Source organism: Fusarium sambucinum, chromosome III (assembly GCF_050947815.1).
Source record: "Fusarium sambucinum isolate potato_lamoka chromosome III, whole genome shotgun sequence".
In the NCBI taxonomy this organism is placed as follows: Eukaryota; Fungi; Ascomycota; class Sordariomycetes; order Hypocreales; family Nectriaceae; genus Fusarium; species Fusarium sambucinum.
Window position 1 is genome coordinate 2,392,295 of NC_139292.1, and position 27,888 is coordinate 2,420,182.

The 27,888-nt window shown below is 48.7% G+C and overlaps 3 protein-coding genes across 3 annotated transcripts; 2 read left to right on the forward strand and 1 right to left on the reverse strand.

Moving 5' to 3' along the window:
• Positions 1-1,978: 1,978 nt before the first annotated feature.
• Positions 1,979-3,610, forward strand: FSST1_010985 (GMC family oxidoreductase; the record flags this gene model as incomplete). Its single annotated transcript, XM_083234073.1, has 1 exon — positions 1,979-3,610. One exon carries the CDS (start codon positions 1,979-1,981, stop codon positions 3,608-3,610), a length of 1,632 nt encoding a protein of 543 aa, XP_083080681.1.
• Positions 3,611-5,012: 1,402 nt separating this feature from the next.
• On the forward strand, positions 5,013-7,550 carry FSST1_010986 (DUF1479 domain-containing protein; the record flags this gene model as incomplete). Its single annotated transcript, XM_083234074.1, has 1 exon — positions 5,013-7,550. The coding sequence occupies one exon, from the start codon at positions 5,013-5,015 to the stop codon at positions 7,548-7,550; it is 2,538 nt and encodes an 845-aa protein (XP_083080682.1).
• Positions 7,551-7,870: 320 nt separating this feature from the next.
• FSST1_010987 (uncharacterized protein) lies at positions 7,871-22,501 on the reverse strand (the record flags this gene model as incomplete). The annotated part of the gene is made up of 3 exons (XM_083234075.1): positions 7,871-8,008; positions 8,067-21,492; positions 21,540-22,501. 3 exons carry the CDS (start codon positions 22,499-22,501, stop codon positions 7,871-7,873), a joined length of 14,526 nt encoding a protein of 4,841 aa, XP_083080683.1.
• Between the last annotated feature and the right edge of the window lie 5,387 nt (positions 22,502-27,888).

The window sequence follows — 27,888 nt, forward strand, 5'->3', positions numbered from 1 at the left end:
ACGCCAAGACTGAATGGCTGCAGAGTGGATATCTTTGTGGATATGTTCACGTCATTGTCGAGAGGTAGCTAGACTGCCTACCTAGTAGCTACCACACCACACCTTGAGCTTCGTTTAGCCCGAGCTTCTGAACCTTTTTATCTTTTCAAGACAGTGTTACTTGCCATTGAAGAATTAGCTTGAAAGATTTTGTCGTGATAGCAACGACTATAATCACTCGCATATCCTGTAGATAATAGGTACCTATAGCTCTCTCACCCTCTCACCCTGCAGCCCGGATAAACCGGATGAAGCACGTGAAGACAGAAAAAAAAAGAGGAAAAAAAAAGGAAATAAGGGACCGATAAACTCTGCGGAGCATACTGTTAGTTTGGCTATCCAATCACCCATAGCTCAAATTCGATCTTTGGAGAATATCGATCTGACGGGCATGTTACCCCAACCACGCTTTACCTAATTAGTATGCTAAGCAACACTTCAAACTTGGCATCCTCCTCTGCGGCACATGGCAAGGATGGCTATGTATGGGGTTTTAGTGGTGAACCGAACCGTCCCTGCAGATAATGGGTATGTACTGGATACTGTATATGTACGGTAACCGGCATGGTGGGATTCAAGTGAATTTTTATTGATAACGGTAGACACGCGAAACCAGAACAGGAACTTATCGTACATCTGTTGGAAAGGATTTGATTGTTATCCAAGACAACCGTAACCGAGGCCATGCATCTGACATTGTCCTGTGCCGTCTGTCCGTCCATATCTTGAGATCCAAATGAGTGAGAGTGTGTTGTCAAATTCCATTTTTATCAGACAGGCATGACGAAAGTACCAAGTGCCCAGTATCCAAGTTAGTGAGAGGAAAGTCGTAGCTAGAGAGAAAAAGTCAATTCATCCTTTCGCCTTGAGGCGGTACATGCGGCAAACAGGGAAAAATTGGGACTGAAGTCGGCGCCTTCCTTGCCTTGCTTGCTGTGATCCGGATCCGGGTCTCCATTTCTCGCCGTCAGACGGCCCCACCTTTCACCGTTCAGTTCAACAACTCTCAAATAAACGCTTGCCAACAAGTTAACGCTCATCTTGCGGCTGAGGCGTCAGGACAGAAAGGGTGTCGAATAGAGTACAAAGCCAGAATGTCAGAGTTTTCCCAGCGAATGGCCGTTGCCTGATATCCGTTGTCAGATTGTGCAAGAGACAGGGCAAATTAACTTTCAAGAATCAAGCTATTTACCACCAAGATAGGTAGGTCTGTATCACTACCCTGCCAGTTCAGACAATTGACCCAAAAGACATTAGAATAAAAAAATAAAAAAACACAACGTCATACAAATTACGGATATTATTACGGGATTCATGACTTCGGTATCACCAAATACAGATTCCCGAAGTCGGTGAAGACCTCAGAGCATGTTTTTCATTGTATCTTTTCACCAGCCAAGACCCCGCTACGGCTAGCCTCGTTCCTGTAACTTTGATGGCCAAACCAGCTTTCTCCCTGGACCTCGCTACGTTAGTTCGTTCTCGCTGTCGCCGTTCGCCTTCTTGTTGGCGGCTGGTGTTTTTTTTGATCCACCCACCACACGAGCCTTGCTGTATGGTCACTCGAACCAATCAACACCATGTTTCGCCCACCACACACTACCTCGTGCAACCATGAGAGTACATCGAATCCAGGCTGGGCACCATGTAGCTCGAATCAATTGACACTGTATACTGTCCCAGAGATCCCTTTCGCGATCTGGGGCCCCACTCGAACCTGATGGTCGTCCATTTCAAAAACATGTTGATCGCCTCGACTCTCGACTACAAGAGCTCTGCTTTTTCTAGTCTTGAGTCGATTCTCATTCCTCTTCAGTTCCTCTTTCTCAACATCAACCTATACCCCTCCCGCTTGAACTGAGTCCTCATCTTGGATATACCTTCATTGAACCTCTATCCTACTGTACCTACCTTTCATTCACTTACACCAGCCTTCAACATGACTACCGAGTTTCTTCCCGCTTCCGCCAGCTCTGCTTACGATTACATTATCGTGGGTGGTGGCACAGCTGGTTGCGTTCTAGCTTCTCGTCTCTCTGCCTACCTTCCTGAGCGCAAGGTCCTTGTCATTGAGGGTGGTCCCTCAGACTTCGGTCTCAACAATGTTCTTAACCTTCGAGAGTGGTTGTCGCTCCTCGGTGGTGACCTCGACTACGACTATCCCACGACTGAGCAGCCCAATGGCAACAGTCATATCCGACACTCGCGAGCCAAGGTTCTCGGCGGTTGCTCCTCGCACAACACCCTCATCTCCTTCCGCCCCTTCCGCCACGATATGGACCGTTGGGTCTCCAAGGGTTGCAAGGGATGGGACTTTGAAACCGTCATGCGCAGCGTCGACAACCTGCGCAACCAGCTGAACCCCGTCCACCCCCGTCACCGTAACCAGTTGACTAAGGACTGGGTCAAGGCTTGCTCCGAGGCCATGGGCATTCCCATCATCCACGACTTTAACCACGAGATCTCAGAGAAGGGCCAATTGACCCAAGGTGCCGGCTTCTTCTCCGTCTCTTACAACCCCGACACCGGCCACCGCAGCAGTGCTTCCGTCGCTTACATCCACCCTATCCTTCGAGGCGACGAGCGACGCCCCAACCTGACTGTTCTTACCGAGGCTCATGTCTCAAAGGTCATTGTCGAGAACGATGTCGCTACAGGCATCAACATCACCCTCAAGTCTGGCGAGAAGCATACTCTCCATGCTCGCAAGGAGACTATTCTGTGCGCCGGTGCGGTCGATACACCCAGACTCCTCCTCCACTCTGGTATTGGCCCCAAGGCTCAGCTCGAGTCTCTCAACATCCCCGTTGTCAAGGACATCCCCGGTGTTGGAGAAAACCTCTTGGATCACCCCGAGACCATCATCATGTGGGAGCTGAACAAGGCCGTCCCTGCCAACCAGACCACTATGGACTCTGATGCTGGTATCTTCCTTCGACGCGAGCCTAAGAATGCTGCCGGCAACGATGGTGATGCTGCCGATGTCATGATGCACTGCTACCAAATTCCTTTCCACCTTAACACAGAGCGTCTTGGATACCCCAAGATTAAGGATGGTTACGCTTTCTGCATGACACCCAACATTCCTCGCCCTCGCTCTCGTGGCCGTATCTTCTTGACCTCGGCCGACCCTACTGTCAAGCCTTCCCTTGACTTCCGCTACTTCACCGACCCCGAGGGTTACGATGCGGCTACTCTTGTTCACGGTATCAAGGCTGCTCGTAAGATCGCCCAGCAGAGCCCCTTCAAGGAGTGGCTCAAGCAGGAGGTCGCCCCTGGACCCAAGATCCAGACCGATGAGGAGATTAGCGAGTACGCCCGTCGTGTCGCTCACACCGTCTACCACCCTGCCGGTACCACCAAGATGGGTGATACCGAGCGAGATGAGATGGCTGTTGTCAACCCCGAGCTCAAGGTCCGCGGCATCAACAAGCTCCGAATTGTCGATGCTGGTATCTTCCCCGAGATGCCCACTATCAACCCCATGGTGACGGTACTTGCCTGCGGTGAGCGGGCTGCCGAGCTCATTGCTGCCGAGGACGGCTGGAAGCCCAAGCACTCCCGACTGTAAAGTGTTTCGGATGGTTTCCTGATGCTCCGCGAGCGACTTGGCTCGAGAGAGTTTTTGTTATGGATATCTGTATGATTAAATGATTAGCGTATGATTGCATTCGTAGCGAGTATAGTATTACTGCCGCATATAGGTAGTTGGAACAAAAATAAAACAATCCAAACCAATTCTGTCAATTCTCGGGAGTAATGGGCCCGATTTACCGTAACTGAGCTCACTGTTTCGGATTGGTGTCGGGTTGTCATTGTCCGACTTGCCCAGCTTCTCGACCACGCGAGATTTCGCCGCACTGCTTCAGCTAAACAGGCACACCGGGCCGGCAGCTCTCCACCAGTAACCAATCCTGCCGAAAGGCCCAAGTTCGCTGTGCCTGCCTCGATCGAGACTTGAAGCGCCAGAGTTTAGCCGTAGTGGTTGACTATATGGATAATGTGAAACTATTTGCTCATGCCCGATGAAATGAAACATGTATGCGAATTTGGACCAGCTTAAGACTAACAAGGAAACCCGACATTTTTGAGATGTTGCATGTTTTGCCAAGGTTTATTTTTGAATCTCTTCACATCATGTTCCTGTTAGCTGACGGATCAACGGGGGCATGTGGAATACCATTATGTAGCAATGATATCGGGGATATATAAGCTATGTGGCAAGATGCCAAATGGGGGGGCATCGATTATTGATTACAGTACTAAGGCGGCATAAAGTATAACGAACTAGAGAATAGTTAACCACATCACTATCTCTTATTATCATGCAAGTTGCCCCTTCGCAAGTCTCATGTGGCCATTTCTTATGTTCTCTGGCCTTCTGGCCATTGATAGACGGACTATGGCCCGTAGAGCCGTGCACCCATCACTTGCTCCAAATGGAAAAGTGTGGGGTATTGCCGGGGTTTCGGGACGGAACGTTGAGCAAGAGAATGGTTCGACGGATGACAGGCCCGAACTGCGTACTATGAGATCCATTCGTAGTTTGCTGGCAGGGACCCTCTACTCCTCCATGGGGAATATCGACAGATTCTCCTCCGGGAAGATAAATGAGACGAGATGGTCTTAGCAGAGCCCCGGTCCGGCCAGCCGCCTGCTAAAAAGGTCTCAATCAGTAGCAGTACTGTACGTAGCTAGTTATAGAAGAACCGCTACGAGCTTTGTGATGGTTTCCTCTGCTCTGGTCTGCATTACTTTGTTTTTGAACTTTTGTAATTTGATCAATTATTCGATTCAACACACTTCTTCGTACATATGGCCGAGACACTCAAGATACAGAGGATTTTCATTTTCTTTTTGAACTATTAACAGAGGCTCGGTATAGCACAGCGCAACGTTGATTTAAATATTGAATCCGTTGTCAACACCTACAATCAACAACACGAAACGACGCAACGCTACACAACGCTAATATGGCTACACCAACAGTCGATTTCCCGCCGACCTGTGAAGAAGAGGTTTCCGCGCCCATACTGGATCATGCTCAAGGCCTAGTATCGGCGATTGGAGTAGCAGCCGTCGCAGCCGTCGCAGTAGGAGATGGACTCACGAATGGACTCGGATATACCAAGCCAAAAACATTTCAGGGTCACATGGGGCAAGAAGATTGCCAAATTCATCATGTAGAACAACAAGATGCACGAGAGGCAAAACAACAAAGGAGCCTAAGAGAAGCGCAGGAGAAGTGGGATGCTGCAACCATGGGAACGGCAACAAGGGTCGAAACAGTTATAGCGGCGGAAGGAGTAGGAGGAGAAGTAGGAGGAGGAGGAGGAGGACCAGAAGATGGAGGAGGGTCTGAAGGGGTGCACCTTCCGCCTAGAAAAGGCGCTGATGCGGCAGGTCAACAGGTCAGAGCTGCTCTTTCCCGCACCCGCCTTGGCCGTTCGAACCCCTCCATCTCCAGCTCCAGCTCCAACTCCAACTCCAATTCCAGTTCAGGCTCAGGCTCAGGCGCATCTTCATACAACACCAACAGCACCACCACTTCACCTGCTGCAGCTCCCCAGAGCAACGCCCTAAACTTGACACAAACTGGTCGCATTACAAAATCTCGCCATCGTGCCTCTCTTTCAGCCCCGATCGCGGCGTCACTAGTAACTGCTGCTATTACAGAAAGCGCCAGGTTGTCTTACGAGGCAAAGCTCACTGCGGCGCTCGCTGCTAATATACCCGGCAACATGGTCGGCAGCCATTCGAGCACGACAACCACGGCTTTGCCCTCAATAAAAGCGAACGGCTTGCCATCGCTGTCGCCAACTCCCAGAACAAACAGTTCGACACCAACTATAAGCAATTGTTCCATTGATAAAAATCAACCTGTGGTTTCCTTCTGGGGCCCTGAACCTATCGCTCTCCCCTCACGTTTTGCCCGCATCAAGCAGAACCTCATTCGCGGTCACGAGGCCGAACTCGAAGCTAGCTGGGCTCGTCTCATTACTGCGCTGCGTAAAGAGGTCAGTCATATAGAAGATCTTGGGGCCCACCTAATTCCCTCAATTGAATTTGGCGATCTTGATGACTCTGTTCAGACTGCCCGCTTCGGGCATGATCTGAGACGCTACGGTGTTGGAGTTGTCCGCAAGGTTGTTCCCAGAGCAGATACCGATACTGCAGTCCGCGAGACGGTCGACTATCTTGACAGCAAGCGGCACGTGAAAGCAAAAGCATTGCAGCAACATGATCCTGCCTGCTTTGACTTCTTCTGGACTCCCGCGCAAGTCCGCTCAAGAGCGCACCCTAACGTCCTGAGCGCTCAACGCTTTATGATGGGCCTCTGGGAAACCAGCCCCGACGACCAACTTGTCACACGCCTTCCTATTACCTACGTCGATCGCATACGTGTGCATGGGAATAGCGAGAACCAATCTAACAACCTTAACGTCCCACCTCTTGAACCACCACAATCCGCCAATGATTGGATACAAGCTTTGCAATCATCCGCAGGTATCACCGCCCAGGTCGACAACGGATCTCTTGAGCGTTGGGAACCCGATGGGTACCAGCACGCGGGAACCTATAATCATATCTTCCATGGCAAATGGGAAGATTACGATCCGTGGAAATGTACCAGCCGAACTTCTGTGACTACTGATCTCTACAATGGTTACGGCGCTTGTACTATCTTCCGCATGTTCCAAGGAATCTTGGCCCTCTCTACCGTTGAGCCTGGGATGGTCCGTCTCTTGCCCTCACCCAAGCTTGCGACAGCTTATTATCTGCTTCGACCATTCTTTACAACCAAGAACCCACCACCAGAGAACCGCAGTGGCCCCGAATGGGATGAGTATCTCGCTCCCGATAACTGGAAGTTGCAAACAGAGCCTGATTCCATTATTCATGGGGCGGTTCCAGGTCACGCGCAGAGAATTACTGAAACCTGGCATCCTCATCTGCATCTAAGAAACAGCATGATTACGCTGCCAACTCTGCAGCCCGGCGACTACATATTCTGGCACCCGGATCTCCCGTACTATCTTTCCAGTAACAATTATGGTCTCAAAACACCCAGTGGTAGTAAAAGTGAGGTAAGCATGCTGGTGTACATCCCGGCAGCTCCACTCACGCAAACAAATGCACTTTATCTCGCACGACAGAGGAAAGCATTCCAAAGGGGCCACCCCGGACCTGACTTTGACTCCACTGGGAGAGGTGTTGTTGAAGAAGATGCCGAAACCCGGCCCGGAGAGAAAGAAATTGCTGAAGTCGGAGGCCCGTCCTCATTACAGGCCATGGGACTCGCTCCGTGGGAAGTCGCTGGCACTCGTTCTGGTACGCCGCCTCCCGACAAGTCGAAGCCCAAGAGCGAGGTAGATTCTGAGATGGATATCGATGCCGATACAAAGAGCTCTACAAACGCACCGCCAAACTCTCGAGCTGAAGCGGAAGTTGTGCGTTTAGCCAACATTATCCTTTTCCCCGAAAGATCGATGTTGGGGTATTCTGTGTGAACAAGCAATGACGCTCGTTCTTAATACTTGTTCCTCAGTCACGTCGAATCTTTGGATACCTTTTCCCTTTGCTTCTTTCAATCTTCAATAGCATATATCCGGGTTAGGAATTTAGCATGTCTTTGAACTCTATCGCGAGATCAACATAAAGCATTACACAGGAGTTACGGAGTTAACATGGGAATTCACGTTAGACAGAAATCTTTAACAGTGATATAAAAAATCCAATTTGTGTCTACCATCTACAAAAACATTAAACCTAGTCTACGACCCTAAACGCCAAGTATGAAAAGAATGTGCATCTCTTTCCTCTATAATATCTAAATGTCCCCGTCCAAGATTTCTGTGATGCTGGCAACTAAGGTCAAGGCCTCTTCAGGAGAGATCTGTTGCAAGGAGCCAAAAATGCCAATGGCTAGATTATTGCCATCGATCGACGCTTCAATATCGATAGCCATCTATGGCATCCCATGTTAGTTCATAAAGCTAGTTTGGTACAAAGACAACACGACTTACCGGAATATCGTTCTTGACAATGTTTTCATGGGAGGATATCCAGGAACGATCAGGTACGCTGTCCTTGGCAGCGATATCTGTGTTCTCGGGTACTACCATGATGGAGTTCTCAGTTGGATCAGCATCGCCGGGGAGGGTTAGGAAATTCACGAATGAGGTTATTCCGATTCCTGTCCACTGCGTAATCTCCCAAAGACCAACCTCTGCCCGACCGTCGGATGTGATCAGGTGGATATCCCTTTGAACGTCGGCGGCAACAGCTGCCAGAGGTCGATTGACAGGCAAGTTGACCCTTAGAGGAACAAGGTTCAAGGTGGGGTAGGTTTGAGGGAGGTTCTCATCAGCAGCTCGATTGGCGAGATACACACCAAACACAATATCAGAGACATTGTTCTGTTTGGCAAGTGCTCTAGCGTAAGCCGAGAGAAACAAAGACTGGAAGGAAACGCCAGACTGGGTAGCAAGGACCTGGATGGGACTGATGTCTGAGATCGCCGACTGGTTCAAATGCGAAGTTCGCATCTTGACATCTGCTTCCGAGTTGACTATGGCAGGACTGGGAGATGAGCCCTTAAGATAAGTTGTCCAGAATTCTCGTCTTGCAATACGAGCTTCATTCGCAGTGTGGCGTATAGCAAATTGCTTCCACTGGAAGAGGCCCTTATTTTCTATAGTGCCAGCGCCACTCAGTAACTCAGAGAAACGCTTTAATAGTGCTGGAAGACTGACTCCGTCATATAGGGCATGGTGTAGTCTGAGTCGTAAAAGCCATATGTCTTTGTCCTCCTGTTCAATATTCGCCTCGACCAATGGCCGGATACAACAGTCTGAGCATTCTTTCGATTGCGAACTTGAAAGCGGAATATCAAGTTCCTTAAGAATGATTTGTACGAAAGGCATGGTTGGAGACTGTGTGGAAGCAAAACAGGTTCGTAGAAGTGGTGTCTCGGATACAAGCTTACCCCAAGCTTGATCAATTTCTCCCAGGCTAGCTGAGGTTTTGATCCGACATGGAAACTCAGGGAAGAATACGGATCCATCGGAATTTTCCCATGCAGTCAACATGTAAATTTGCATCGGCAATGCAGGCAGAACGTCTGCATTGCCGTTCTCAAGGCCATTGTCGGCAAGAAGCTTGCTTACATCAATGTCAACGGGAGGAACCCATTCTTTAGCAGTTTCAAGAGTTCGCGAAAGCTTGTTGTGCTTGTTGTCGGCCTTCCGGGCCATTTCTGAGATGCTTGAGGATTTGATGAGATCCTGTGGCCGGAGATCTATGCCCGCCTTTCGTAGAAGAGACGACACCTTGATGGCACTGATTGAGTCCAGTCCGAGGTGATACAGATTGTCGGAAAGCTTGATGGAGGAAATAGGCACACTCGAGACTAGATGGAGAACCTCTCGAATTCCTAATTCATTTTGGTTCCACTCAGCCTTCTCATCTCTTGATGAATAGCTACTGGAAGCATCTTCGTGGATTATGCTCTCCGATAGTGCCACTGGAGGCGTGCCACAAATAGACACGCCCCGTTCGCTGAAAGACAGAATTCCAGGGTCGTTCGACTTCAACAGAAAGCCCATGACACTATCTAGCGTCTCGAGCAGACTCTGAGGATCTCCATTCCAACTACACTGGGGCTGCAATGCGAGTCTCCACACTAGAGAGTCTGAGACAGCTTCAGCTTCCACGCAGAGAGGATACTCGGTGGACGACGACGCTTCAACCGAGGTGAATAGAGGACGATCTGCCGTGTCACTAAATACCGGTGACCTTTGAAGTATGAATAAGGTATTGAACAAGTCTTGTCCGTCAACCTTTACAGCCGATTGAGCTTTGCGGAGAGGATAATGTTGGAAGTCCCGAATATCAGCCATGTTTTCTTCCAGATAACGCAGGAACTCAGCTGCTGAGCCGTGCAGTATACAACGCAATGCAACTGTGTTCATTGTTGGGAATACCAGACCTTCGGCTCCATCAAAGTCCCTCCCCGATAAGACGGTACCGAACGTCACGTCTATGCTTTGGATCTGGCGCGCCAGAGTGACCGCCCAACAGGCTTGACAGAGTACCTGTAAGCTGACGGACAGCCTTTTGCAGGCTTCTTCTATCTCCAATAGACTGACGTTTGATACCGACTCAAACCGCTGAACCTTGTTCTCAACTACAGGAAGCGAGGCTTTTGTGGGAATGGTTGACGATGGAGCATCTTGTAAATACTGTATCCAAAAATCCTCAGCCCTGCGCGTTGTGGAATCCATTACTCTTGAGATGAATGGTTCTACTGGAGGCCGAGTGATTGATCTTTCCTCCAACAGTGCCTGGAGATCTTGGAAGAGCAAACTCAAAGACCATCCATCGTAGAGAGCATGAGCAATGGAAATGACCATGTATCTTTCTTGGCCTAGGATCACCAGCTTTAACTGAAAAAGCTGCTTTTGTCCTTGTCCACTCTTAGCCACGGATTTGGCAGCATCGGTAATCAGCTGCAACTCGCTGAGGTCTTCAATTCTCGTTGCCTCAAAATCGATATCAAGGGATTTTGACACCACTTGGCAAAATGTCATGTCAATGTCCTGACTATCCACTTGATAAAAGCCTGTCCTCAAAATTGGTGTTTGGTGTATGAGGTGCCTCCAAGCTTGGATGAGCTGTGTAGTATCAACATGGTCGGACACCCGTAGAACATCGTGGTTGAAATAGGACTCAAAGTCAGAATGGATCATTCCAACTACCATTGATTCTTGGAGATGCGTGGGAGGTAACACGGACTCCACATTGTTCATATCCATCCCCGAAGCCTCAAGATGTTCGCGCAGCCTGTCTCCAACATGCGACAAGAAGTTGTCTGTAGGGGGGTATAAAGAATTAGCGGTGAGGCTTGCCAGCTCAGTGATCATCTTGGCGATTGTCTGCTGACGCATGATTTGTGAAGGGGCTAGATTGATGCTCTTTCTTTTGAGCTTGGCTGCAAGTTTTATCACATCAATGCTGTCAAGGCCGAGCTCCAGGATGGAGGCGTCTTGCGCAATGTCTGCGGGGTTAATGCCGGCCAGTAGAGAGATTTCGTTTTGGATCTCTTGAGCTTCCGACGTCCATTCGAAGTTGCCCTGACTATCTTTTTCCACAGCTCCACCGTGAAAGCTGTCGGCGAGGGGGATTTTGAATTGTGGAACAGGCACCTCACTCTGTGGTGACTTTGCTGCTAGTTCTGCAAAACGCTCGATCTCGTTAAGGAGGTTGTCCAAGGTTGATTGGGAGAGCACATGCCCCTGGGCAACAATTGTAAACCGGAGTTTGCCCGTCTGTGTATAGACAGCCTCGAGAGCAAGAGGGTAGTCAGGAGTTACTTCACTATTCTCAATCTCAAAAGGCAGCTCGTTTTCAACAGTTGTGGCCTGCTCAATTTGGTAAGTGAAGAGGGTATCGAACAGAGCCCTGCTATGAGAGCACCACTTTTGAATACTCTTCAAAGGAACGTGTTGGAAGTCGAGAACTGAAGCGTTGAACTCATGGCATCGTCGGACTAGCGATTTCCAATCTTCGTGTTGAACAGCTTGGCGGAAGAAAGGCACAGTATTAAAGAGAGGGCCAATTGTGTTTTCGACGCCTGGGAGATCAATTGCTCTTCCAGATACAACCACGCCAATAGTTATTTGGCTTTGAGCGAGGTTCTGCAGGACAGAAGTCCAAAGTGCCATTACCACAGCCTGAAGTGTGACGTTGTGCGAAGATCTAATCTCCTCGAAGTTCGAGATAAGTATCTCACGCTCAGCAACAAAGACTGAGTCTTGGGCACTGCTCTCATCTGCTGTAATTGGAGAGGAGACCCAACCTTCCAAATGCTTCTCCCAGAAACTCTTACAACTGTCGTGCCTTGTCAAAGGGCCCGAAGTGAGAGCTTCAAGGAAAGAGGGCGCTTTGGTAACAGCAGAATCTGCGTAATTTGCAGCCACTCTCTCCATCATGAGATCGAAGCTGTTTCCGTCATACAGTGCGTGGAAGATGTGGACAGTGAACAATCTTGATGTGGGTGTTTCGACATATGTCAACAACAAAGGCTGCGTGATCGAAGATTTGTTCTGTTGTATCCAATTCTCCTTTTGCTCCGCAAGGTAGTCTTCGGCCAATTTATCTGAGTCAAAGGCAGTAGATACCCAGGGAAAGAGAGGGTTTCGCAAAGCAACTTGTAAGAAGCCATCTGTGGAAGGTACGAAAACAGTCCTCAGGATGCTCTCAGATAACACCAAATCCTTCCATGCCTGTTCAAGCTTTGTTGCAGTCGTCGCCTGACGGGGTTTGAACCGGAAAGTATTAAAGTAAGCCCCAGGTTCTTTGCTTGTAAGGGACCGCGAAATGATTCCTTGTTGTAACGGTGAGCATGGTGTAATATATTCTATATCCGCTAGTCCAAGATTAAGACTGTTGCAAACTAAGCCACGATGCCGGTGTGCGTACGCTTGGATGGACTGTTTGGTTTCTCTAGCGAGCTTTTGTCGTTGAGTTGAAGCGGCCTTGGCAAGACAATTTGCGAGGTCGCCAATGACAGGATTTTTGAGCAATATGGCTGGTGACACTGCATGAAGGCCAAACGATTTGAGGAGCGAGGCCAGTCTGAGTGCAGTGATTGAGTCCACGCCAACGTCAAATATACTTGTTGTTGATGAAAGATCATCTTTGTTGATGTTACTGAATTGCGCCACAGCGTCGTATATCAAAGAGAGAAGGTTCTGGGCTCCTTGAGAAACGGGAGCTGTTGTGGCATGGGAAAACTCCATGAGCTTTTCGGGCGCGAGTTCACTGAAGAGCTTCTTCAAGTCCTTTATCTCGGCCTTGTTGTTGGAGGAAAGCGGGATATATGGAAGAGAGAGAATATACGTCGGCACCATATATCCCGGCAGCTTGGCACGGCAGGCTTCCTTTGCTTTGGTAGCTAGGCCCTCTTCGTCTGACATAACTCTAAGAGGCCCTGCGATAGAGTGTTTGCAAACAATGAATGATACCAAGACGTCCTTTCCACTAGCTCCATGTCGAGCCACGATCGTTGCAGCGTCGTGAATCTCAGTAACGTCGGAGCGGATGATATGATTGATCTCTGCAATTTCGAGCCGTTGGCCTCGCAGCTTAACTTGGTCGTCAGCCCGGCCCAGGAAGTCGAAGCAGCCATCATGCAGCACCCGTACAAGGTCTCCAGTTCTGTAAACTCGTTCACCAAACTCCTCTAGTGTGGGAAACCGTTCCTCTGTGAGTTGGGGGCGATTGAGGTAACCTTTTCCGACTAGTCTGCCTGACACACAAAGCTCACCAACACCACCACGTAAAACAGGTGTATTTGTGTTTTGTTTGAATACGAATGAGCCAACGTTGGGGAATTGTTTTCCAATGTTACTGGGTCGGCCACTGACGGGCACACGCTGAAACATGGTAACACCGATAGTGGCCTCTGTTGGACCATAGGCATTGTAGATAACAGCTTTCGGTCCCCAAACATCAAGAATCTCCTGCTTGAGCTGTTCGCCACCAGTGATAAAGACACCACGACAGAGGCTAGGGATCTCGTCAGGGTGTGTCAGCCGTGCCAGACTTGGTGTTAAATCAATATGCGTAATTCCAAGCCTGTTGATGGATGCCGTCAAGTCGTCTAGAATGAGATCTTTTGGAGCAGCAACAACAGCCATGCCTACAGACCAGCTCCAATACTGCTCGAGGACAGAAACATCGAAGTGCAAGGCTGCGAATTGAAGCCAGCGTGACTCAGCATCCCAATGGCCCCTAAAAAGCTCTTGGAAGGCCATCATTGCTTGAACAGCATTGTCATGGGTGATCTCACAACCTTTTGGCGTCCCTGTAGTCCCAGATGTATAAAGACAATAACAGGTGTCTGATGGGGAGATAACTGGTTGGAAGACAAGTTGCTCCTCTTGTAGTATACTCAAAGACTCGACCTCTACTTCCAAAACAGCAATTTCGACTTCAAAATCCAGATCTTCCAAACTCCGTGTAAGAAGGCAAGGCGCCTTTGAATCTTCAACAATAAACTGTTTTCGAGCTCTTGGTGCAGAAGGATCAAGAGCAACAAAAGAGCAGCCAGCTTTGAGAATGCCCAGGATGGAAAAGTACGCCTCGGGGCATTTGTCGAAGTGGATTGCAACGATACTGCCAGGGGTAAGCTTTTCATGAAGCATGTTAGCCACCTTGTTCCCCATAATGTTGAGCTGGCGGTAGTCCCATTGTTCCTTGAGGCATGTGTCCCCATCAAAAGCCGAAACGAATTCAAGAGCAAGTTTGTTTGGGTGGACAACAGCTCCTAGCTCCACGAATTGGTGCAAGAATTCGACAGGGGCATCAAGCACCGGGTGTAAGGGAGGCAAAACAGAGTACAAGCCTGGGGAAATATGAAAAGTCTCGTCCTCAGCACCGAGATAGTTGCAGGCGATGTGGTTCAGTGAAGAGTCGAATTGTTTCATCAGGAGCTGTGCCTGCTCGCGAGGAAGTACGTCGCTGTAGTATGTTATACACAGATGAACATTGTCATTCTCTGTAGGCTCAATCTCCAACGAGACTGAATATTCGACTCTTGCCTCATCCTTAACTACCTTCCACGGTAAAGAGGAAGATCTAGCGTCTGGCATTTTTTGATAAGCAATCAGAGTATCGAAAACAGGGCCAGCTGGGTGCCCCAGCCATCTCTGAACTTTTCCAAGTGGTGAAAATTGATGTTTGTGAAGGTGCTGATTGTATTCCATCATGTAGCTGACCAGCTCGGCATTAGATGTAACATTGCTAGCCACAACAGGAACGATATTGAGACATGGAAACGCGGCATCTCTTGTCTCATCTGTAGTTCGTCCAGACAGCGCAACACCGAAAACTACCGAGTTCTCACCCAGATAAGAGGCTAGTACTCGGGTCCAAGCCGCTTGGATAACTGATTGGATAGTTACATTTGAAGCTTGAGTAGCTTGCTTGAGTTTAGTGAACGGCAGGGTTGCAACAGTCGTGTCAGCCAGCATACATCGATCTTCGACTCGCAGCGGGGTCATCAATGGGAACTTATTGACAACAGTGCTGCTTGCCTTGGCCTCCCAAAAGGCCCTGTCCAACCCTTGCTCGTCCACTGAGTTACTTAGAATAGCAGACACTGCTGGCTCAATCCTTGACAGTGGCGGTAGCTGCTCGCTCTTGACAAGTCGAGAAAGATCAGCAAGCATCATTTGAAGTCCAGGTGCATCATAAAGTGCATGGTGGACGACAAATTTCATCAAGGTTTGTTGAGGGGTCTGGACAAGAACCACTGTCCAAGGGGGGTGATACAACGCAGTAAGAACGCTTTCACTCTTTTTGCCTTTAAGATGCAACAAGTCTGATACCTCATCGCTCTCAGGTTCTGTAATACTCAAGGGCGTTTTCATCGAACCTGGTGCATATCTAACCATAGCGAATGAGGCATCAGGGTGTTGGACAGGTACAAAACCAGTTCTCAGCATGGGATGTCTCTCGTGGAGCGACTGCCAAGCCTTTTCGAGACTTTCTAGCGGGATCTCGTCTGTGACAACGTACTCCATTGCATTGAGATAGTCTTCACCCCCGGACTGTATGAAAGAGGCCAACATGGCGGACTGTAAAGGTGTGCAAGGAAGGACTGCTTCAATAGTCGCTGCCTGGGGTAACTGGCCGACGACCTCTGAGTAGACTTGATGTGAGAATAGATCAATGTCATATCTTCTCAAATCCTCGCTCTCCGTTCTTGAACGGTTTTCCAGGAGCTTAGCAGCGATCTTGGAGCAACTCGGGCATTCAATCACATCAGACGCTGAAATGAGGAATCCGCGCTGACGGAGAATTGAAGCCACTTGAACTGCATTGATACTGTCCAGACCCAGCTGGAAGATGGTTGTGCGGCGCTTAATTTTCTGGTCGTTCACTCCTGAGAGTTTGACCAGAACTTGTCGGACCTCCAGCTCAACTTCGCTCCATTCTTCCTCCTCCTCATCAGGCTTTCCCCCCGTGTTATATTTCTTTTCATACTGGGGTTCAAGCTGTTGTAGTATGGAGCGCAAGCTGTCAGGAAGTTCTTCTACAGTCATTGGGGTCGAATGAGGAGCCATCAAAATAGCCTTGAGTATTACCTTAAAGGTATCGGCCATGGCTGAGGCAACTTCTTCGGTTACAATACTCATGTCCCGATGAAGATTGATGACTAGTGAGTTCAGCCCCGGACAAGGAACTACCTCACACACTAAAGGGATGTCCATGTCTCCAGAATCTCCTTCGAGTATCCAAACAGTTTGGTCGATGTCTTGCAGCGGCTTCTGAAGCAGCAGTAGGGTATCAAAGATGTGTTTACCAGTACGGTTGATGCTGCGCTGTATGAGACGTAATGGAGTGAATTGGTATGTTAGTAGCTCCGTGTTTAGCTTTTGCAAGTGTTTGACCATGTTGATGTTGCTTGATGTTGTCGGCAAGTCAACTCGAATAGGGATAGTATTGAAACAGGGCGCCACAAGCCTTTCCAGGCCATCCATGTCCAGCGTTCGACCGCTCATGACATTTCCAAAGCACACATCTGATTGCCGGTATGCCATAGCAAGAACAGTGGCCCAGCTTGCTTGACAGACTGAGAGAAGAGTTGCACCAAAGTCACGGAGACGTCCCTGTAGGTCGGCAAGGGGCATATCCATGGATGTGGTGCAAGTGCTCTGATCAATATTGCTCGAATTTGACTGTGTGAATATCGACAATGCCTTGTAACCTCGAAGGTGCTGCTGCCAAAACTCCTCGGTATCGTTAGGTAGATTGGTCGAAATCCCCAGAAACTCCTTGTAAGACACTGGGGGTGGTAGATCCTCGCCACCAGCCAGCGCTTCCACTTCTTTCAGAAGTCGCTCCATCGCCACACCATCATAAAGGGCATGGTGGCAGATGAATGAAAGGAACTCAGAACCTCTATATCTAAGAAGCGCTAGAGACACAGGCGGGGTTCTGGAGTCAACTGGATCTGGCAAAGACTTCAAATGTTCTTCGATCGCTCCATCGAAGGATGGTTCGCTAATGTCGAATGTCCTCCAGGGAATTTCCCAATCTTCCAGGACAACCTGAGCAATAGCATGCTTAGAGTCTGTCGTCGTAGCGAAACAGGTCCGGAGGATATCGTGTCTCTTTGACATCGCTTTCCAGTATGATCGGATTGCCTCGGATTTCGCCTTCAAACGCAAGAGAACTTTGTTATAGTAGCCTCTTTGTCCTCGAGAAAGCATTGCTTCTTGTAAGGGTGTGCAAGGCAAGACATCTTTGATAATCTTTGACTCTCTGACGAAGAGTTCCTTGATTTCGGTGGTGAAGGCAGCGGGGAAGAACTCCCTTTGTGTGCCCACGAATGCCGTCTCTCTGTATGAAGCCTTCCCTTCCAGATACCTCGCCAGTTGGGCGGTTGTAGGATTGCGCAGAATATCAGACACGGCAACTCGGGCAGCCAATTTCGAGCTTAGAACACGAGCAAGGTCAATCGCAGAGATGGAATCTACCCCGAGGACGGTAAAAGGTGACCATCGACCGAAGTCACCCACGGGTGCTGCCACGGATTCTTTGATGGCTTCCGAGATAATCAAGTCCATCTGGCTCCATTCACCCTCGGCTGGGGTTTCTCCAGACAATCTCGACACCTTTTCAAGATAGTGCCGGTCCAGTTTGTCAAAACAAGCGTGCAGCCGACGCTTGTCTACCTTTCCGCTCGATGTCATTGGCATAGAAGATATCGGTATAAGGTAAGATGGCACCATGTATCCAGGTAAGCGTGAGCTCATATGCGCGGCCAGAGACTGTTGGGTTTCATAGTCAATCTCCAGCGCACGAAACTCAGTAGGTCCAAGCTGAGGAACAAAGAAGAGGGCCAATTGTTTGGTGGAGCTTCCCTCGTGTTGCACTAAAACAGTAGCAGCTGAGGTTGCAAATCCAGCCATAGTGACTGTGCTGTTGATCTCGCCGATCTCGATCCTCTGGCCTCTCAACTTCACTTGATCATCGATACGACCTAGAATCACCAAAGATCCATCGGGAAGCATGCGGCCCATATCTCCGGATCGGTAAAGCCTTCCATATCGGGGATGTTGGATAAACTTCTGCGTTGTGAGCTCTGGCATGTTAAGATAGCCTTGAGCGACCTGCGCACCGCCAAAACAGAACTCCCCCACCCAGTTGAGGGGCACGGCGTCAAGGGTCTCTGGGTATAGGACTACAACAGAGGTGTTAGGGAACACATGCCCCAAATGCTCAATATAGTCATCTGCCGCCATTTTCTTAACTGTACAGATATTCGTGGTTTCAGAAGGCCCATAGCCCTGCCACAGCTGGTGGCACCATTTGTTGTGTACGGCCTGTGTCATGGGCTCACCGGCAGTGACAAGGAATTGCACACTCGGGACTCTTGAAGGATTGACGAGGGCAGCCACAGTTGGTGTCATGCTCAGGTGCGTGATTTCAAGGTCGCGTATCGAACGTTCAATGTCCTCTAGAATTGTGTCATTGGTGCCTGCGCATAAACACATACCGGCGCACCAAGTATAGAATATTTCGAAAGCCGATACATCAAATGCTTGAGAACATGCTTGAAGAAGCCGACCTTGTGAGCCGGAGGGTTTCGGGTATGTCGCCTCGAGATGCTCAATGTTCGCGACAATGCTCTGTTGCTGAACGGCGACGCCTTTTGGAGTTCCTGTAGTACCTGACGTATAAATCACGTACGCAAGTCGAGATCCATCAACTTCATTGTCCAAGTTGACTGTGGAGAATTCGCCGAGCAACTTGGCCTCAACAGTAATCTTTGACAACCCAGGCATAGACGGCAATTGGTCGCATGAAGCACCGTCAACCAAACAGAACTTGATCTCGGCCTGTGATAGGATCTCGCGAGTACGGGCAACAGGTGTTGAAGGGAGAATTGGCAGATATCCACACCCGCACTTGACGATGGCCAAAATTGATGCATATAGAGTTGGTGATTTTTCCATGACCACAGCCACCACCTGACCGACTCCGATATCAAAGCTTCTCAAGTAATGCGCAATCTGGTTCGCGTAGTCATTCAGCTCGCGGAATGACCAAGTGATACGGCTCGCAACTTCCAGAGAGGAGGAAAAGAGTAGGGCAGATTCTTCGGGACATTGACGAACTACATCCTCGAAAAGTTGCGCCAAGTCAGGGATTCGTTGAGGAGAAGATGCATTAATGTTGTCAATGGAAGGAGTGCATTTTGTGTCCATCAAGGCATGCTTGATCTCTTTAGTAGGCCTTTCCAACATGGAATGGGCCAACGCCTCAAATTGATCAGCCATGTGCTGAACTGTTGCTGGTGGTACGATCGCTTCATGATATGTAACTTGTAACACAAATCCATCTTCTGTTGGCTCAACTTCGAACAATATGGGCGTTTCCAAGCGGTCAAGATGAGCGGCTTCTTTTATCGTGCAGTCTTTTCGCTCCGAGCTAGCGAGTGACTCCTGGTACACAAAGAGTACGTCGTACAAGCTCTCTCCAGGTTGTAACCCAACTAACTTCTTGACCTCTGACAGAGAGACTGTGCAGTATTGCATGATCTTTCTGTTGCTAGATTGTAGGCTATTGAGTAAGTCCAGACTGACAGAAATCTTGTCGAAGTCTACCCTGACGGGCAGTGCAGCAATACAAGGTCCAATGATCTGCTCAATGTCTATCACTGGGATAGTTCTTCCAGATGCCACTGAACCAATGGTAATATCTCGTGATCCAGTGATACTGGACCACAGCAAAGCTAGCGATGCCTGGAACAAAACCTGGGGGCTATAGCCATTTTTCTGGGCTTCAGTAGTAACTCTTCCATGAGAAAGTAACATTGGCCTTCGGAATGATAGGACCTCACTCGAGTGAACAATCTTATCGCGCAACTTTGGCAACGGCATTTGCTTCCATCCAGCGAGATTTTCAGTCCAAAACATTCGTGCATCATCACTGGTTTGCTGTTGGTAAAAATTGACAACTTCGCGAAACGATGAATGCTCCGATACTGGTTCTTGCAAAAGCAGCTTAGACCAATCAGAAAGCAGAATATCCATGGACCAGCCATCATATAGTGAGTGATGCATCTGCAAAAGGACATGGGATTTTTCATTCCTGGGATCTCGTTGAATATGGAGTCTCATAGGGGAGCAAAACTCTTCGGGTGATGAAAGAGAAAAGCCACCATGAATCTGGTCAACGACTTTGATTTGATTGGGTCGGAGTTCTTTGCAAACAAGTGTGACAAATCTTCCGTCAGCAATCGCAAACCCCGAACGTAAAATTGCGTTCTTCTGCGACAGTTGTATGAAAGATCCAGATATTTGGTGGGCAGAATAAGTGAGGGGAATAGTGAGCTCGATCTGATTGCAGTAAGCAGTTGGGTTGCGAGACGTCTCAGCCAGCATAGCCGCTTGCAACGGAGTACACGGGATTATTTCTTCGACCAAGCCATCCATGTCAGCCAGTGTAGTGTTCTGCTGCAAAACTTGGCTGAAGTCCAGAGACAGGTTTGTAGAGGCTGGCAGGGAGCTGATAGTTTGATTTTGTGTCTGCCTCCGTGCAGCAAAGACAATGTCGAATACAGTTTTCGTTGTGAGAAGAACAGTTGTATCAATGCCATATCCTGCATTCCGAAGGCCAGAGGCAAGCTTGATTGCGTTGAGAGAATCCATCCCGATAGCAGAAAGGGGCGTGGACTTGTTGACTTTGAAATTCATGACACGAGACACGACTGCTAGAAGCTCTGACTCGAAATCATCCACAGGTTCAGAGTCTGCAATATCTTCTGACATGGCTTCTTTGCGTTCCTCGTACTCTGACTTGAGCCTCTTCCTGTCGACTTTGCCGCTAGGTAGGCGAGGAAATTCAGACATCAAAATTACTTCTCCGGGAACCATGTACTGCGGCAGCCAATCTCCGCAGTGCTTCAGAATAGCATCTTCTGTGACACCTGAATCCACAGCGCAAAACACCACCAGGATAGATCTCACCACTGCTGCTACAGCGCTATGGCATCCTGATGTTCGAAGAACAGCTTGTTCCACTTCGCCTAGCTCCAAGCGTTGTCCTCGTAGCTTCACTTGCCCATCCGATAAGCGACCGAAGCATTCCAACTTTCCATTTGGAAGTAGCCGGGCTTTGTCGCCTGTACGATAAATGCGACCAAATGGCGAATCAACAAAAACCGAATTTGTCTGTTCGGGCCGGTTGATATACCCAGTCGCTAGTTGGTGACCACCCACAGCTAGCTCTCCAATATCTCCCTGGGGAAGAATTCTTATTTCAGATTGCTCGCTATCTGAATCGGGAATTTCAATAATAAAACATGAGACTGTGTCTAACGGTACACCAATGTTTCCCGTTGAAGAATCAGAAGAAAAGTCTGCTTGAAGTGTGCTTTGAACATGTTAGCCTTGAACTTTGACCAGAATGATTCAACTTACCAATGAATAGTTGCCTCAGTCGGACCGTACATTGCCCAAAGCATGCTTGCTCTGTTTTCATCGCCTCCAAATTCTTCGACAACTGGTGCATTCAGCATTTCACCGATGGTTAACAACACCTTGAGGTTCGGTGCATTCGCTCTTGTCCGCAACAGACTTCCAGCGACTGTTGGTGTGAGCTCACAGGCGTCTACCTCCATAGCACGCAATACCCCAGGAAGATCGTCCAACATCTCGATTCTTCGCACACTGACTAAAGTTGCTCCTCGGAAAAGGGGGAAGAATATTTCAAAAACAGAAACATCAAATGTTGGTGCTGCGAATTGTAGAAAACGTGAGAATGATGGAATGTGTCTGTCGTGTGCAATAAGAGCTTGCGTTACAGCATCATGGGAAATTCCCACACCTTTAGGCGTTCCTGTTGATCCGGAAGTATACATGACATAGGCCAGGTCTTCCGGTTTGGGAACTCGAGAAGTGACTTCAGTCGACAGGCTTTGAAAAGTATTACTTTCCTCTTCTTCCTCATCAACAATGATTACAGTTGCACTGATGCCGTCGGGTATAGCAGAGACAAGCTCTTTTGACACAAGCACCACTGTTGCCGCTACATCGCCAAGAATGAATTTTACCCGTTCCGGTGGTGCATCAACGTTCAGAGGACAGAAGGCCCCTCCAGCCTTCAATATGGCTAGAAGGGATATATAGAGTGGAGGAGATTGATGGACGAGGACAGGAACAACAAACTGGCCCTGGGTATTGCCCAAGGCTTTGGCGATGCGATGGGCAAGGGACGCTGCAGCTTCATGAAGCTGATGGTAGGTGAAATCAGCACGCTGGCTGCTTCCCATGTAGTCCAAGGCAGCATGTTGGCTAGGAGACTTAACCAGTTGGTGTAAGAGATGTGGTCCAGGCTGCCTGGATGCTTGAGCATTAATGATCGAAAGCCCAGTGAGCTCCATTGTTGCTTCAGTTAATCTCCCAGCTTGTTGGTAAACTGAAAGACAAGTTAGTTAAAAATGTTGGCGCTTTTAGGCATTCAAGGTAATGATGCTAGTAATGATGGAGGTGATGGAGGGTGGCTTCGATCAACAAATGACACCAGTAACAATCGAGACTGGCGATGGTAGCGGTAACGTTGGAGGTGTGTGCATGAAGCAGAACGTATGGCCCTTTTAGGGAATATTTCGGTCAGCCAGAAGCCTCATCCCGGTACATGAATCACAGGCCAGCTGCTATTAGAGAAAATAAGGTGGACTAACACCAGGTTGTTTCGGTCACTTAATGACCACGCGGAACCAGGACCCGGGATGAGTGGGCGTCAACCGGGGTACAAAACATGGAAGCCGCGAATTGGAATTGCGACAAAACAAACGGTCGTAAGCCGTGTTAGAATCGGCGTCACGGTGATTCGCTCAATAAAAACTCGAGGCGTGGGATGTGATACAATGCGGTTGACCTGATCGAAGGGGGCGTGTGGATGATAGTATAATCCAGCCTGTCAACGTCGAGTAATTACTCATCGAGCCGCGAGAGTGGCAGGTACAAGCAAAACCCGGCTATAATAGTGTTCTGCATGTGCATGGTTAGCAGCCATGACAAGTTGAAAGGAGGGGCAGTCAAGGCATGTACCAGGTCCAGGAGAGGTAAAAGCAAAGACCCTGACGTGAAGCCGTTGATGTAGCGTTGCGTTTGGCTGATTGAATTAAAGTGGTGTGAGCCGAGATACCTTGATCTCTGTTTTGGATGCATGTATGGTGGACCTCTTTGCCGTCGGGAGTACAGTAAAATGAGCTTACTATGTATTATGCTAAAATTGGACAGCACTGCATTGTTCCAGGATACGGCATAAGTGCGCGTGATAGTGTTCCTTCGTTGACAAGGCGATAGATCTTTGGTGCCAAATGAGCAGGAAAAACGCTCGGTGGATTGCGTCACGACTTGGTTGACGTACTTAATCGTCGAATGTGACGAGCTTACTCGAACGTTGGCTTCATCAGCTACTTCAAGTCTACCTCATATCCGAAACAAAAGAGTACAGACCAAACCGCGAAGAATGACTCCCGTCATCTGCTGGGTCGCAAATAATGGTTGGGCTTATGAAATTCGTGATTCCGTATTTGGTAGCTCGGTTGATCACACTGGGCCTTAGATCGGAACCAACCCCGACAAGGGAAAGGCTGGTCCAATTTTGCACTTCGACACAGGATACCTGGTAAGTCGTTGGGTAAAAAGGCTTATGGCGGCAATCGAGGCAAAGAGAATTGTAGGTTTGAAGGCTGATATCATGTGTGTAGACGAATACAACACTAGTTGCAGGCCAAGCTATTGCAGTTGCCCGTTGTAGTCAACTCAAGTCTCAGCACTTGATGAACTTTGTGTTTGATAACCTCGTCGTTTCTGGTCCATGCAGGCGAAGGATCCTCAACGGGTCGCCCCGAGATGAAGGGAGCCACATTCTGACAAATGATTTTGCCTGTAACATCCATAGGGGTTTTTCATCCGACCGGCATGCGTTCGTAACAGAAGAGCGAGGGCACAAATTGGAATAAGTCCGATGCTATCCTGTATCAGACACGGACCATCACCCGAAACAACCTTGCCGATGTTCCGGCGAGTATATGTCGTTATGGAACCAGAACGCTGAGGCAGAAAGCCAGAGCGAACTGAGTTATAAAATAGACGCCAAAAGTGGATAGTAGTGTGAGGCGGGGAGGGAAAATGAGCGGGATGCAATTAAGTAAGAAACCATCATGAAAACATTATAGGTGAATGCGAGATCCTCGGCAGAGCAGAACCGTTGTCAACGCAACGCAGAAAAAAGCAAGAGGGAAAGGCTCAACACAGGACTTTTGTGTATAACACGAATGTGCATTGAACAATCTGAGGACTAGTCGAGACGATTGGACGCTCGCTGACTTACCTGTTCTACAAGATATGAAGCATATCAATCAATGAAAGACGCGAGACAGCCGTGCTATGCATTCAATGAACAAGTGGTGTGTCGATCAGGAAATAACATTGGTGCAGATATCAAACCGACAACGGAAAGGGTTGAGGCCATTACTCAATCTTCTAAGTGACGATGCCTCAGAGCGATCAAGGAGTTTGTCAAGGACAAGGGCAAACCCCTGGCTCATCGATTGAGAATGACCCATACTCGGTCGGTGCAGTCTCGGACGCCCGAGGCGATGCGGTTCAGAGTGGTGAATGGCACCGTAACGTGGGACCTAGGCGAGCTTTGCACTCGATTGTAGAAGCAGAATAGTAGCAGACGATCCGTCGGTTTGTGGCTAATGTGACAACGGCCACGACGTTAGTGGGCGGTTCAGCAAAGTTGAGCGGCGTCAGCGGCTAGCCTTAGAAGCAATGGTAGACTCATCACATGTGTGCAGCTGTAGATGATGCCTAAAAAAAAACAGGTGACAGGCAATATCCAGGGTTCAGAATAAGACGATAAAAGCAATGATGAAGCGGGAGTGATGATGGTGGGAATTAGTAGGCCCTAGCTGCCTACTAGGTAGCTTTCGCCTTGGATGATGCAAGGTGCAGGTAGGGAAACAGAAGGGAGGTGTGGGCTGCCTCTTCATACGTTGAGGACCTGACCTTGGAAAGTGCATCTATTCATTGCCGACCTTGCTTGCTAGGGTCAGGAAGGTACCCTAAGTATTCTCACTAACAGAAATTATTAGCGATCACAAAACCTCTGAGATGAAAAGAGTTTGAGATTAAATTGGAAACCCAGATTTATTTCCTATGTCTTGGTAAATGTTATTTAAATGAGGGTCGATAAGAGTGTGATGGTGTGAGAAAAAAGAAAAGAACGAAAGGAAAAATTATTAGAATGAGGCACTGGTCACAGCACAGAATTCATGCAGCAGGCGACATGCTGATCTTCGACTTGATCTAATCAGATAACCTAATAGTTGATCCATGTTCAAATACATGCATGACCCACGTCACCTCTTCGAAAGTTTTCCGAGATGTACATAATAAAGATTGCTTTTGTAACGATGAAAAGATCTTGTCAATAATAGGCAGGTGGCCAGGGCCTCTCAATAACATGCAAGAAGAGGAAAAACTCACAGAATGTCTTTCGACCCTGAGAGAGTTAGGTGTTGAGCCTGTAATGCCTACTCGTAGGTACCTACGACGGGTATAAGCCCTACGCACTAGTTAATTTATAGAAAGTCACCTAAATTTGATTGATAGCTCGAAGATCCAAAGTAAGTTTATTATCTTTAAAGAAAACCCCATTGCATTGGACCTCGGGGTGTAAGCCATCCGTCCTATTTCTACCTGTAAAATCTCTGCCTTCCACCATAAGTAACCGCTCCGCTGCATCTGCATGTCGACAAAACCTAAAACGAATTTGGTCCCTGATGGTGGTCTGTGGCTTCGCATCGACTCATTGCCAAGGGTTCTTGACGGGAACTCTTCTGTTGGGTCTTCCCATTTGGGATAAAAAAGAATAAACGCCGGCGAGTTGGGTGCTGCTTTCAGTGGAATGAACCAATAACAACTATCGACTGCCGGAGCGTTGGTAAGATCCAGATGTTCTAGATTGCGGAATGTAATGCATCTAAGACAAGGGTCTGAAGTTGTATGAGAGAACAAAAAACACCAGGTTCGGGATATGTACATACTACATACGCTGCTACATACGGCGCAGAAAACATCTTACGGTTTCGCCGATCCCATCGTGCCATGCCACGGGTATTTCCATAGTTGTCGTCCCATGAATGCGTGTCTCATGCATAACTCGATAGTGTTTCCATTGCAACATAATGAACGCATCGACCAGGGGCAAACACCCCTGCTGCGTCCCGCTTGATGCAGTCTCAGAATGTCTCGACAGAGATTCACAATCTAATCAATCAATGGAACGGCTTTTGCGAAACCGCTGTCCGCTAGCCCGGCGAATATTGATCGTCAAACGTAGCTGCAAGTCCAAACTGGATATCTTATCGATCAGCGGCGAATTGGGGCTGAAACGCTAACTCACCTAGCTTGTACTGTAATCGGCTAAATCTTCCCAGCAGGGACGACCCCTTCGATCCACGAGTGAAGAAAAATTTTCTCTCTGCGACTACCTCCCGTGTTGTTTGGGTTCGATCGGTACCTGGCCCCAAAGAGTGAAAACATAGCAATCGAACCCGACCTCTTGCAAGGGGCCTAATCCATGCAACCAGGGCTAGTGCCTAGTAGAGGACGGACCCCTGGGGATCGGGAGCCAGTCAAGTTGAGGCTGGCGTGCTGCGCTACTGTGACTTGGCTAATTAGATCTTATCAGATCCGGTTTATCAGATCATCAGATAATTCCCTCATCTCCACACTGGAGTGTATTAGTCTTCAGAATCCGCTTCAATTGTCAACGCTCCAATCAACAAACCAAGTCCAGCCCTCACTCTGTGGGACTCGCCCCCCATTTCCCTCGAACGACATTATGCTGCGAGTGATCGGCCTTTTGGTGTCCATTTATGCCGTCAAAGCCGTTCTTCGCCGCCCTCTTTGCGTGTCAGAATTTTCTTCGTTCTTGTCTCAGGGATTGGCGTCGTATCGTATCGACCGGTGTGAGGCTTCAAACAGGAACCGGAGGTAGGTGGGGGCTGTAGAAAGCCGTCATCGGCCAAAACGTCTGAGTTCGGGCTCTTTGCCACACCATGTCACGTCCACTCCCACGTTCGCGATCCCATGGAGCAATACGTAGCGTATTCAGGGTCTACATCGACCCATTGCAGCAGCAACCAGTAACTTGACCATTTTGGTGAATTTCCTTCCTCTATGCTGAGTGCCTCCGGCACTAAGACTCTCTGCCGTGACCCCTTGCCCGGGAGTGGCCAGGCCTAGGGAGTTCGCCAAGACCGCCTCTCGACGTTTTGTTCATGTCAATCTTATCTGATCTTTTTCCCACCGGCATCGCATCACTTTCGTCTAATTCCGCGCTTCGTTACCGGGAATCCCTGGTTAACTCCGCATCACATTAGGGGAAAAACTTCCACTTCCTCCGACCGGCCATCAACACTCCGCTTTGCACAAGCCAGACTGGGGAGGAATGGAGATACAATGCTCTTAACCGAAAAGAAGCGTTCAAGTAAAACCACAGATGGACCGAGAAGTAGTCGACAATTTTGCTGCTGTAATGAAGAAAGTGGTGCATAGCAAGCCTGGTATGCTTCCAACTCAGACAGGTTGCACGACACAACACCCACTTTTTAATTGAAGATGTCAACGCACATGGATCGCCATGCACGAAAAGCGCCTTATTACATACCAAGTCGTATCGTATTCGTCCATATAGGTAGGTAGACGATGGGTATATGTCTAAGATCATCGCCTTTCAAACTTT